Raw genomic sequence first — 12,747 nt, forward strand, 5'->3', positions numbered from 1 at the left:
TGGCATCGACGCAGCCGTCTGCTTTGCGCCACACCTCATTTTGTTGTGCGACTTACTCTGCAATTTTGCACATATTTTCCGCTTTCAATAACGTCAGCTCTTTCTCACGAAGCATCTTCTCCCGTAGCTTAGCGTTGTTGGTACCAAAAACAATTTGGTCTCTTACCAGCGAGTCGTGCGATGCTCCAAAGTTACACTGCGAGGCTTGTTTCTTTAAGTCACGTAAAAATTTTTCGAACGGTTCTCCCTCCGTTTAGGTCCTCGTGCGAAACAGGTATCTTTCATGCACTTCGTTGGTAACTTCTGTGCAGTATGCGTCGAACTTTTGTATTAAGGTCTTGTAGTCATCCTTGCTCTCGTTCGGCTCGAACTTGAAATTGTTGAATACATCGAGCGCCTCGTCACCCGCGATGCTCAGCAGAAGTGCAGCTTTCGAAGCCTCACTTTTTGGCTGGTCCTTCACTTCCGTTGCTTGCAGGAAGAGCTCGAAATTTTGCTTGAAACGCTTCCACGATGCCGAGACGTTCCCCGCCAGACGCAGGGGCTCCGGTGCCTGCAGCCGTTCCATGCTTCGTACTCCACGCTGCCGAAGCTAGACCGTCGTAGCCACTTCTGACGCCATGTATCCGTGCCGCGAAGGACGTGACAATAGCAAGATAGCCAGAACAAGAAGAACGCAGGTTTATTGGGAAGTGTTGCTTTTATAGCCGACCGAGTGATAACGGGCCGACCGTAGCACGCATGTCAGGAACAGGCGCACAGTCATGTACGCGCCTGATACAAACTCCAAAGCGTGCGCGGCGCAGAGTCGAGCGCGCAGAGTCGAGCGAAAACGAAACCTTTCGAACACCCATATTACTGAAGGGTAACGTCAAAATGTTATTTTTTCTTAGAATCGAATAGACGTAGACAAGTAGCATTTTTTTTCCGCCTTATAACCGAATGAAATGATATTTTTAATACGGGTAGTTGAGTATTAGTAACACAAATTATGAGGATTCCTTTCGTCATCGGGCTAGTACCGAAATGTCGCTGGGGGGTCTCAAATCGTGTCATGCATTTACCTCAATTTCTCGGTTACTAAAGCTCTGTTCGCGATTAAATTGACGCCTTAGACGTTCTAGAACATTGCTCTACTACTTTAACTTGAGTTTCTGGTAACCTTCAGTGTCCCTTTAAGTAAGTCGCAGTTAAACACTGGGGAGCCAAGCAATGTATAAAGACGTGTTTGATGGTTTAGATGTTTCTTGCAATGAATGTAGTTTATTGCTCGTAGTAAAAAATTACCGACGATTACGTTACTTCCTAATGCGAAATTTGAGCGCAGCAAATAAGCTGTTTCACCTTTTCGATAGATTGAGGCAAAGAAATCGAGCAACACATGTATGCGCTATCACAGAATTTTTTTTTATTTTTCACACGTATTCCTTTAACAAAGACTCCACTAACAGTTCTTGACAGTCATGAAGGAAGCTTTGTGGTCGGAGAAATAGACTGATATATGTTCGACTTGGTACACCAATGCTTGATTCTCAAAGACGAGATCTATACAAGTGCCTCGCGAGGTTGTCACAGCCGTGGGACGCGTTACGAGCGAGAGGAACGGGATGTTCTCCCGCATAAGTGTTAGGAAATTGCTGTTTGTCTTTATGTCAAGATTAAAGTCCCCCACTACTAACATCGGTGTGGATCGATGGACGGTTAATGCGAGTTGCAGGAAGTGCACGACGTCTTTCGTGAGTGCGGTAGCGGACTCACGAAAGCGGTATCAGTCGGTCGCTGCTAGCGCTGGGGGGATGAAAGGGGGGCGGAGCTGGTTACGAGGCCGACGATAACGCCGACGACGACGCGAAACCCAGGAACGGACGCCAAAGAGCCATTTGTGTAGCCAGCCCTCCTACACACTCTCCTCCTCCCTTCCATCACCCTCCCTCGCCCGGAGAGGCGACAGCGCGCATGCGCGGCGGCGGAGCAGATTCGTCGGCGAGCTGGTTACGAGGCCGACGACAACGCCGACGACGACGCCGACGACGACGCGAAACCCAGGAACGGACGCCAAAGAGCCATTTGTGTAGCCAGCCCTCCTCCACAGTCTCTCCTCCTCCCTTCCATCATCCTCCCTCGCCCGGAGTGCCGACAGCGCGCATGCGCGGCGGCGGAGCAGCAGATTCGTCGGCGAGCTGGTTACGAGGCCGACGACAACGCCGACGACGACGACGACGCGAAACCCAGGAACGGACGCCAAAGAGCTGCGCTCTAAAAAATGGCTGTGGCTTAGCTAAGGTTAAGCCCAGGATGCGAAGCATACTAGCCTTTATTTTAGTTGTTGAACCACTGTTTAGCCTGGTGAACTGCTGTTGCTTGGCTATATTTGGTTCGGCTAGACGAAGAAACAACTCATGCGTTACTCTGCTTCGCTTTCAAGAGTGGAACGCGACAGCATTCCCGTCGACCCGCCAAGGGGTGTAAGACAATGGGCTACGGCGCAGCGACTATGCGCCCCGCATTGGACGCGGTGAGCGTCGAGCAACGCAGCGTTCGGCACGGCAACGAAATGTGCGCCTGAGCAAGCGACGCACGAGAACAGCTCGTTTCTAAGGCAACACCGCATTCACTAGAGGCGCTTTTGTAAAGCTTTGAAGCATCGTACTCGTGGCTCAGTGGACTTCCTCTTCAGCCACCGAGGTGAGCGGACGCGGAATGTCGGGCTCTTCGCGAGCGGCTTCAGCGGCCCTTTTGGGCCGCGGTATCAGGTCAACTGAAAAACCAGGTCAGGACTACCGAATGATTTTACCAACGCTGCCAACAGGTGCGTCCGTTCTGCATACGGTTTTTTTACATGGTGACGTTAAGGCGAGGCCTTACAGAGTGGAACATTTTCGAGACGCTCTTGCACAGCTGTCTCTTATGCCGGAAGTGGTCGCGCTGGGTGCATATCAAATGAACCATCTGTGGGCGGTGACTTTCAAGGACGAAGAAGGGAAAAAGAGGATTATGGCTGCAGACGCGTTTGATGTCAAGGACCACCGCTGTGTGGTCGTCGACCCGTGTGACAGAGGCGTCCGTATCAAGCTCTACTGGCTCCTTCACGGTGTACCTGACGACGACGTTCGCACTGCCTTGTCGCCTTTTGGAAAGGTGACTGAGATCACCAGGGACAGGTGGCGGGTACAAGGATGCGTTGACAAAGGGTCAACCACCCGTACTGTCACTATTAAGCTGAAGGTAGGCGTCACCGCTGAAGACTTGCCCCACCAGCTGCGAGTGGCGGAAGATGTTGCACTCGTGCACGTCCCTGGCAGAGCTCCCCTCTGCCTCCGATGCCGTGGCATCGGGCACATACGACGCGAGTGCCGTGTACCACGCTGTGGGCTTTGTCGTCGTTTCGGCCACGACGAGACCCAGTGCGTCCGAACCTATGCCACAGTGACAGGCCCGGCAATGAAGGAAGATGTCACAGATCACTTGATGGACGTGGTCGACGCAGTGGAAGCCGCAGGCGAAGGGAAAGAGATCCAGCCCTCGGTGTTAACGCCCCTGAAGAAGGCAACGACTGTTAATGAAGACAAGCCATCGGACGGCTGGAAAGACCCATGGGATGACACGGTGGAACCGACTAATTCAACAGAGGTCGAGGTAAAAGAGGCCAAGGAAACGTGCACATCACCAGAAGTGACGACCGGCGAACAGCATGAGACTGACGACACCGTGATGCCAACGTCAAGTAGTGCGCCTGCTAAGAGGCTTCATGAAGAGACGGATGAGCTAGAGGAAAAGGATCAAGAGACTGGGAATGACGAGCCTCTTCCGAAAGCTACCCCGGGACGCCGACCGGCGTTCAAGCCCAAGCCCGGCGTTCCAGCCAAACGCCGTTCTACAACCCAGACGCCTCCGCGTTAGCGGAGGCGTTCCTGGGTCAGAAATATTGTTGTTGGGGTCTGGGGACTGGGGTTTGTGGGCAGGATGTGCATCGGCCGTCGTCATTGGGCTATGAAGTCGAGAAAACCATGGTCCGCCTCCCTAGACCATCGAGTCATCGTAGCAGATGTGAGACGGACGATGTGCGGTAATTGGTTTTGATTTCCTCCTGGTAAATGGTTGCTAATTTTTCGACTGGTCTTTGTGTCGCGACGTTGAACGTGCGTGGACTTAGCGGGCGTAGAAGGCAATGCCAAGTTAACCGTATTCTTATTGAAAATAATATTGACTTATTGGCCATTCAAGAAACAAAAATTGCAACTGATGAATGCACGGAGCAAATGGTTAACGTTTTCCGCCCTAGATATACCGTAAGTGTATGTCATGCGGCGGGTAGGTCTGGAGGCTGCCTTATTCTTTTACGTAGCAGTATTGCAGTAGTTGAAGCCGTCACGTCATCCGAGGATGGTAGAATGGTCCTCTGCGATTTTACTTTCTCAGAGATGCCTTGGAGGGCTTTATGTGTTTATGCTCCGAACGTAGCACGGGAGCGGGAAGCCTTTTTTGGTGATATTCAGCAGTACTTGAATTGTGAAAGACATGTCACATTACTGGGTGATTTTAATTGTGTTTGCTTTCCAGAAGATAAATCTAAGTTGACTAGTGTTTGTGATAAAAGTGCGTTGCTTTTAAGTTCGATTGTAAGGCAACAAGAGCTCGAAGACATTGGTTATGTGTTGTCAAGCGAAAGTCATACCATGTATACGCACTATCAAGGTCAGTGTCATGGCAGGCTAGACAGAATTTATGCTCCGTTAACCTTTGTACCGTTATTTTCAAGTTATCAAGTGCTACATGTTAGTTTCAGCGATCCTTGCCTCGTTATGTCAACCATAGGAAAGAAACAAAAACCATCGAAATTCAGCTGGGACTTATGGAAGCTAAATGATAAGCTTTTGCAAGACGACGTTTTTTCAAAAGGCAGTTCAAGAAAAGCTCGAAAATTTGCTCAGCATAACTACATCAGCGTTCTTCATTGCAGAATGGGAACTCTTCAAAAGAGACGTTAAATTAACCGCGATTGAAAGAGCATGCGTAGTCCATCACAAAGAAAAAGAGCGTGAGAAGGAATTACACCTTAGGCTAAAATACATGCTCAGTGCCGAAAGCTCTTCGCCTGGCTTATTTTCTAAAGAAATCAAAGAAGTTAAGTCTGAACTTGAAGTCATGGATGAAGAAAAGTACAGGGGTGCGGTATTAAGGGCAAGGGCGGAGAGTTTATGGATGGGGGAGACGCCTACCAAGCGAGCAATAAGTGACGAGAAGAAACACGCGGTTTCCAAAGAAATAACAGAAATAACTTATCAAGGGGAAGTCACTAGTGATGTTGGAATGATTGAGCACGCTTTTGAGTCTTATTATGAAAGTTTGATGGGGAAAAAGACATGCGATATCGAAAGGTATAGAACTGACTTCTTGCCATTAATGCCAACATTATCAGACGGGGTCTGTGAAGCGCTCGACAGACCAATAAGCCTTTCAGAAGTTGAGGATGCGATTGACGAACTTAGTCCCGGCAAATCACCGGGGCCTGATGGTCTGGGAGGGGCTTTCTATAAGCGTTTTAAAAGTGAACTAGCTGTAGCATTACATCGCGTGATAAGGGAGATGTACGAGAATAAGGAAGCACCTCCTTCTTTTCGGACATCGCACGTTATTTTAATTCCTAAAGCAAAAGATCCTGCACGACTTATGTCGGTTGAAGCCTACAGACCAATAAGCTTGACGAATACGGACTATAAGGTTTACACTAAAGTACTGGTGCGACGATTGTAGACCGTTATAAAAGAACTTGTGGGCCCCCATCAGACATGTGGTATCAAAGGCAGATCGATCTTTTCGAATATACATACTGCAAGGACCATACTGGAATGCTGCGATGAAAGAGAGGACAGAGTCGCTATGATACAAATTGACCTTGAAAAGGCTTTTGACAGAGTCGTCCATGATGTCATATTTTTGCTCTTAGAACATGTTAAAGCCGGTGCAGTGATAACTGATGGAGTAAGAATGGTGTACAAAGATTGCACTGCAAAGTTAGTAATTAATAGGAAATTAGGCGCCAGTATAAAAGTGGAGTCATCAGTAAAACAAGGATGCTGTTTGTCACCTCTTTTATTTGCCTTGTATTTGGAGCCTTTCTGTTTGAAAATAATTAAGAGCCAATCTATTCGTGGGTTTATCTACGCAGGAATTGAGACTAGAGTTCTGGCTTATGCAGATGACGTGGCAATTTTTTGCCGTGATACAGAAAGCGTGAATAACACTATGAAAGAGGTTGTTTCTTTTTGCGCTGCAACTGGAAGTGTTGTCAGCTGGACTAAGTGCCTAGGTTTATGGCACGGCAGCTGGACACAGGTACCCGAGTATTTTTGCAATATGAACTGGAGCGTTACCCCTGGAAAGTATCTTGGGGTGCCATTACAACATTATCGTGACAGTGCTGCGTATTGGATCGAAGAAGTAAAAAGAGTTAAAGATCAGACAGAAAAGTGGGGCGGGCATAATTTTTCGATGTTTTCAAAAGCTAGTGTTTGCAATTTGTTTTTAGTTACAAAGGTGTATTATGTACTACAAGTGTTATGCATGGCAAGGATTTCGGTGCAGAAACTTCACAGAGTGTTTGCGGTATATATATGGGGATCCACTTGGGAGAGAACTAGCCGGTGTAACTTGTTTCATTCGGTGAAGAATGGAGGACTAGGATTAACACATTTGTTTTTGAAACAGATTGTTAGTAGGTTCTTTTTCTTAAGGGACCAAAGTGATATATTTCTGCGTACTGTTATTCAAGTGAGACTGAGTTCTTCTTTGCCTGAGTGGGTTGTCTCATCAACAAATGAACGCACTCGAACACCAATAGGCTTTCTGAGGGAAGTTGTCATGTCCTTTTCTTTATTGAAAGCGCATTTTTCGAATGAATTTTTGACTTCAGTGACACGTAAGAAACTTTATAGTGATCTGGTTGATGTTTTCTTGCCGCATCCTGTTTACCGTACGATGTATAATTTAGGACCTGAACGCAATGTACTGAAACGCGTAAGAAAAATGCCGGTTAGATCTTCAGCGAAAACCTTCTTTTTTCAATTGCATTCGGGCACTCTCCTTGTGAAGCCATGGCTGCAAAGCAAGGGCTTCTTTGTTCCATGGTCTGTTAACTGCATCATATGTAAGAAACCTGAAACTATTGACCACATATTCTTGGATTGCCATGACTCAGTTTTCTTGTGGGATGTTCTCAAACGGACTCTGAAGAAAGACCTGCCGTTAAGTCCTTTCGGTATTCGGTTCTTACCGTGTGCAGACACAGGGGGAGTGCCGGTTGACTTGATGATGCTTTTGTGTATGAGCAGCGTGTGGAAAACGCGTATGGATGTCAGGAATGCCCGCGTAGAAGAAAGGTCTGCGAGGGAACACCTAAATGAAAGTCTTACATACACGCGTGATGCCCTCAAGCACATGATTGAACCCCCAGAGTGGTTTCAGGAGCTTGACACTCTGGTGTCTGTGATATCCTCTTTGAGTGCCCTTTAAATATGTAGTCTCCCGAAGTGATGTAATATTATTTTTCTGCACCAAGTGACCTACTTTGTACGCGTTTGATTGGTGTTGAAATCAAGGTAATAAAGAAAAAAAAATACTCGTGGCTCAGTGGTAGCGTTTCCGTCTCACACTCCGGAGACCCTGGTTCAATTCCCACCCAGCCCATCTTGCAAGAGTTGAGCCAAAGCCACCTAGAAATTTCGTTGTCGCGCCGAACGCTGCGTTGCTCGACGCTCACCGCGTCCGATCAAAGCCACCTAGAAAATGTCTAGCAAAGGCAAGCGCAGCTGCTTATATGACGCCGTGAGCGACGGCGCGAGTTGGAGCCCCGTTTCTCCTCTGTCGTGACGTCACGGTGTCGCGTGGTATGGCATGGGGTCAAAGGTCATTGAAGGCAACACCGCCGCGCCTGAGGAGCTGGGTTGTGCTCTCGTAATATGCTTCGCATAAAATATATTTTCTGTAACTGTGCTTTAGTGGGCAGTACGCCCATGTGCAATTGAAAAAAGAAAGACGTGGCTGCAGGTTTAACTGGCATCATTTGAACTCTTTTAAGAACATCTTGCCCTCGACCTTCAGAGTAAACGGTTCTGTGCGTGGCACTGGCATCACGATATTGACACGTGAACTTGGTTGCCTTGTTAGGGTGAGCGCTTTTCACTGCCTAACAAATGTTATCGCTCAGTACGGGACGTGCCTGCATGTATAAGAAGCTTCTGGAATGTTGTCGATGGTTCTATCCGCTGTCTGTTGTCACTAAAGTTTATGTAATGTGACTGTACGTATGCGCAACGCGAATGGTGTAGAACTTTCTGGAAGACACGGAGGCACCAGAGATTACTCCAGAACTTTCGATGCCTTGTGTGCAAAAACCGACGCACTTGACCGGCAGATCAGATTTCGACGATCGCCGACCGTGCTCGCCGCTATAGCTTTACTTTGAGTGTAACTTGCTTTTGTGGTCACACCTTCGCCCAATAAAAGTTTCGTCATTACTGTATTGCTACTGTGTTTTTTACCGTCCCTACTACGTGACATCTGGTGGAGATTCTTTGCGTTCATGTACCGCACGCCCTCACAAAGTCGTTACCCAAGCCCGAAGGCGGAAGACAACAACAACGTCGCCAAGAACCAGCGAGCTAGCTATAGGCTACAAGGACTGCCCCCGAAGCACGGGCTTTCGCCTGAGACGAAAAGGAAGATCGCCACCAAATCAACAACTATGGAAGCCCCAGCGTCCCTCATCGGGCTGCAACAGCCCAGGGGGCCACCGACACTCTGTGGATCACCATTTGAAGACGCGGATAACTCCTTGGAAGCACATGAAAAAGTCGCTACATTCATCAACTGAAACTCCGATGACAAGCTCCGGTATGTGGCGTTCACCTTAGAAGAAGCCGCCATGACGTGATTGGAAAACCGAGAATCAACCTTAACTACAAGGGACTAGTTCCGCAGCGGCTTCCTAGATGTTCGCGAGCGCCCTGGCGCAATAGCGAGCCCACGCTCTACTGGAAACCCGCATGCAGCTGCCGAACGGGAACATCGCGATCTTTACGGAGATGACACGGTGCTTTCGACACGCCAACGCAGAGATGTCTGAAAAAAGTTCGCTTCCTGATGCGCGGTTTGAAGGAAGAGCTTTTCGCCTGTTTGATACGCAACCCGCCTAAATCCGTTGCGGAATTTTTTTCCGAGGCAACAACTATTCAGAAGAGGCCCGATATGTGAACAAGGCAATATAATTGCCGACCGCAAACTACACCGACATCCACGCACTATGCAGCGGAGACCTGGGAGAAAATCAGACTGGTCGTTCGCGAGGAACTGCATAAGCTCCTTCCAAGGTCGCCGCCTCAAGTGGCCTCAGTCGCCGGCGTTGTCAAAGAATCGGTTCAGCGATCTCTTGTCAAAGGCTCAGTTGTACTCCGACTTTCTCGGCGTGCGGGCGAGCGGCGGTTGCGATCGGTTACGTCACGTCGGAGACGCCGCGCCAAGCGCCACTCCGGCGCTCTACAGTGCAACCACTTCCGACGCGGCGCAGCGGGAGAAGTGCATGCGCAGTTAATGCGCAGAACGTCACGCCACTTGTCGTGAACCCGCGAAACAATTCCATTCGTCACACGGACCTGTGCCTGTGGAGTGTCTCCATCGTCACGTACGGATTTCGCGCGCGTTTTTCTCCCTCTTTGTGGTGTGCTTCAGATTTGTTCCCGGCGATGGCGTGGGCATACCCCGCGCGAAGAAACATTATTCTCCGTTTGTTGCTGCATCGTCTGTGTCGCAAGAGGTCTCTCTACATAAAAGAGGTCTTCGACAAGCGTCCGGAGTACGGCGAATACCACCGCCTCTCACAGGAGCTGCGGCAGAGCGATCCTGAATATCACTTCAAGTATTTCAGGTAAATGAAAGCCAGGTACATAACACCGGTATTGCTTTCGGGATTGTGTAGCTCGAGCACGCTGAAATATGTTGTGCCTAATTGTCATGCATTTATTGAACGCAGAACGACAAAGGGATGCTTCGACAACTTGTTTAGAGGCCCTCCAACGCACAGGAGGCCTATCTCCCCGGCAGAAAGGCTTGCAGTGACACTGAGGTAAACTATATGATGTTCATAATTTCCAAAAATTACACGATGTGGTGACGAGCCGACGTACGTGCATAGTGAAGTTAGAAAATTATGCTTTTTCCCCACATCTGCTTTAGAGGGCACGTCGTATAATTGTAAACATATTGCGCAATTTAATTTTATTTGCTGATCTTCAAGATACCTGTAACAAGCTGAACCACAAGGCTTACCAGTTATGTGGAGAAGCTGAGCTATGAACAATCTTCGCGCCGCAGCGGGAAAGCGCGGTGGTCATAGAGCAAGAAAATGCTGCGAGAGCTGCACGCGGTAGAGAGTCGGAAAATATGCAGGTGGGCAGATGACTTCGAAAATCCGATAAATCGGTGGTGTCAGTGGTCGCTACTGAGTGGGAAAATTGGCTTTGCCACGCTCGATCGTGTTGCCCGCAAAGGGCTCCATGTAAAATAACACCCTCTCGCATATTTTTCCGTGGCGTCTACGTATTTATAGAACCTCCATGTTAGCTCAGGTTCGCTTTTGTGATAGAGAAAGCACCCGAATTTCTTGCTCTGCTGACTATGACTATTTCTTTGTTTAAAAAAAAAAAACTGATATGACGTTGTCTTGCCCATGGCTTCAACTCCCTCTCGATATTGCCCCTCCGACTGTGCTGGTTTAAATATCTGAAAGTGCATTTGAATTACCGACTAAATTGTCATATTTTTGGCACAACTGATGTCCGTCGCTGCTAACAGGTCTTTCCCGAAAATATTTTTCCTCTTTGAAGTTTCCAATTTTTCAGAATTTCGGAAAGTTCTTGAACATCCATATATTTGCTTTCCTGAACTTCCCCATGCGTTATATTTAGGCGAATACAGCTTTACGCTTTTTTTTCTTAGTTGATTGCGTATTTTTCACAAATTCTGGCTGCCTGTCTGTCTGTCTGTAGCACTTGTTAGGTAGACCGACACACCCACAAACCATTCATGTCACAATGTGTGGCCCTTGTAGTGTTTGTGAAACGCAATGTATTTATTTTCAAACGAACCTTATAATGATGTTGGTATCAATTACTTTCATTGTAAAAATAGATATGAAAATAATTTAATATTAATTAAAAAAAACTGTTCCCTTAACACTTTTACAGATTCCTGGCTAGAGGCCGATCTGCGCAAGATATTGCCATGAGTTACCGAATGCACGGATTGACGTTGTCAAGCATCCTGAAAGAGACACTGCCAATAATCTGGGACTGCTTGAAGCCCCTTGTGCTTGCACGGCCAAGTGAACAGAAATGGCGGAACAAAGCGGCAGAGTACAACTATAAATGGAATTTTCCGAATACTATGGGGAGCATTGATGGAAAGCGCTTTGCTGTCAAATGCCCCAACAACAGTGGGTCTGACTGCTACAACTACAAGGGGTTCTACTCATTGCTTATACTGGCTGTAGCAGATGCTAGTCATAGATTTCTTATGGTTGATATCGGAGCACAAGGCCAATTTTCCGATGGTTAATTCTTCAAGAAAAGTCCCCTCGAGACTTTCATTGAAGAAAGGGATTTCCAAGTGGCCAGCAGCATTTCCATTGCGCGCCTACCTGACGCGGCCCTACCCTGACAGGAAACTAAATGAGACAAAAAAAAAAAAGTCTTCTACTACCGCCTCTCCAGCGCACGCAGGTGTATTGAAAATGCTTTGGCATTTTAGTGCCACGATGGCGGGTTTTTCTTGAAACTGTGGAATGTGAGCCATAACTTCTCACCAGCATGATTGTGACTGCTGTCGATCTGCTATTGCCCTGATAGTTACGGTGATAAGCCATGTGGGGAGACAATGCATGATGGAGAGTGGCGCCACACTATCACCCAAATTGCAACCCAGGCACTACCATCAAACAACCAACTCACTTCAGCTGCCATGGCAATGAGGGACGAAATAGCAGGTTATTACATATATGCAGAAGGCTCATTGTCGTGGCAGTCGAATGTTGTCAGGCGGTGCTGAAATCCCAGTTCTCTCAACTCATCTTTTGCACCCCTACAGCTTCTAATGGTAAAATCGCACTACTTTGTATACACGTATTTGCTTCTTTTTTCAGACGCATCGTATTACTTTTTCTCCTTGCAGCGTCATAACAATTACTTTGACTTACTACTATGACTTTGACTTACTAATTTGACTTACTTTGACTTACTAATTATGTACGATTTTGCCCTTACTACTATATTCTTGAACCTATTTTTTCTCCATGGTGAAGAACTACGGTTTAGAAGGCTTTATAGCAGTCATATATCAGTGATTTGTCTCACTAGAGTTCGCGTATGAACGGTAGTTTATATGTAAACATATGTATTTTTTTTTCTGCATTACTGAAATAAGGGGAACCGAGGGGCTCGATTTTGTTAATCATGTGTGTGTGGTCTTTCTTTCTGCATTGCCACTAAAGCTTACCCAATTTGCTTTTTAACAGGTCTGCCTGACCGGTTAACATTGGGCCCTCGTTCTGTGCATGCCATTTTCACATGAACTGTACAGCACTGTGTTCAGAGAGCAGGTTGCTTACATAGGTACAGCATGTACACTAATAGAAAAGATCACATAGAAAAACATGGAATTTATTGAAACGTTCAGAATGAAACATACAAAAAAGCA

General features: G+C 47.3%; 3 protein-coding genes across 3 annotated transcripts in view; all 3 read left to right on the forward strand.

Annotated features, from left to right (window-relative positions):
- LOC135918455 (E3 ubiquitin-protein ligase MARCHF2-like) overlaps nt 1-12,747 on the forward strand; it is a 195,909-nt gene that overhangs the window by 79,647 nt on the left and 103,515 nt on the right. The window lies entirely within an intron of this gene.
- On the forward strand, nt 2,701-3,900 carry LOC139056442 (uncharacterized). The gene has a single exon (XM_070534687.1). It carries the CDS (start codon nt 2,701-2,703, stop codon nt 3,898-3,900), a length of 1,200 nt encoding a protein of 399 aa, XP_070390788.1.
- LOC139056443 (uncharacterized) lies at nt 9,741-11,610 on the forward strand. Its single transcript, XM_070534688.1, has 3 exons — nt 9,741-9,922; nt 10,028-10,120; nt 11,241-11,610. Exons 1-3 carry the CDS (start codon nt 9,741-9,743, stop codon nt 11,608-11,610), a joined length of 645 nt encoding a protein of 214 aa, XP_070390789.1.

The sequence above is a fragment of the Dermacentor albipictus genome, chromosome 2 (genome assembly GCF_038994185.2).
Source record: "Dermacentor albipictus isolate Rhodes 1998 colony chromosome 2, USDA_Dalb.pri_finalv2, whole genome shotgun sequence".
Classification (NCBI taxonomy): domain Eukaryota; kingdom Metazoa; phylum Arthropoda; class Arachnida; order Ixodida; family Ixodidae; genus Dermacentor; species Dermacentor albipictus.

What these genes read in the sequence shown, in the direction of transcription:
- LOC139056443 (XM_070534688.1), top strand. Translation starts at nt 9,741, where the DNA reads ATGGCGTGGGCATACCCCGCGCGAAGAAACATTATTCTCCGTTTGTTG. An exon ending in TATCACTTCAAGTATTTCAG is followed by an intron (nt 9,923 to 10,027) that starts GTAAATGAAAGC and finishes TATTGAACGCAG; the next exon opens with AACGACAAAGGGATGCTTCG. An exon ending in AGGCTTGCAGTGACACTGAG is followed by an intron (nt 10,121 to 11,240) that starts GTAAACTATATG and finishes ACACTTTTACAG; the next exon opens with ATTCCTGGCTAGAGGCCGAT.
- LOC139056442 (XM_070534687.1), top strand. Translation starts at nt 2,701, where the DNA reads ATGTCGGGCTCTTCGCGAGCGGCTTCAGCGGCCCTTTTGGGCCGCGGT.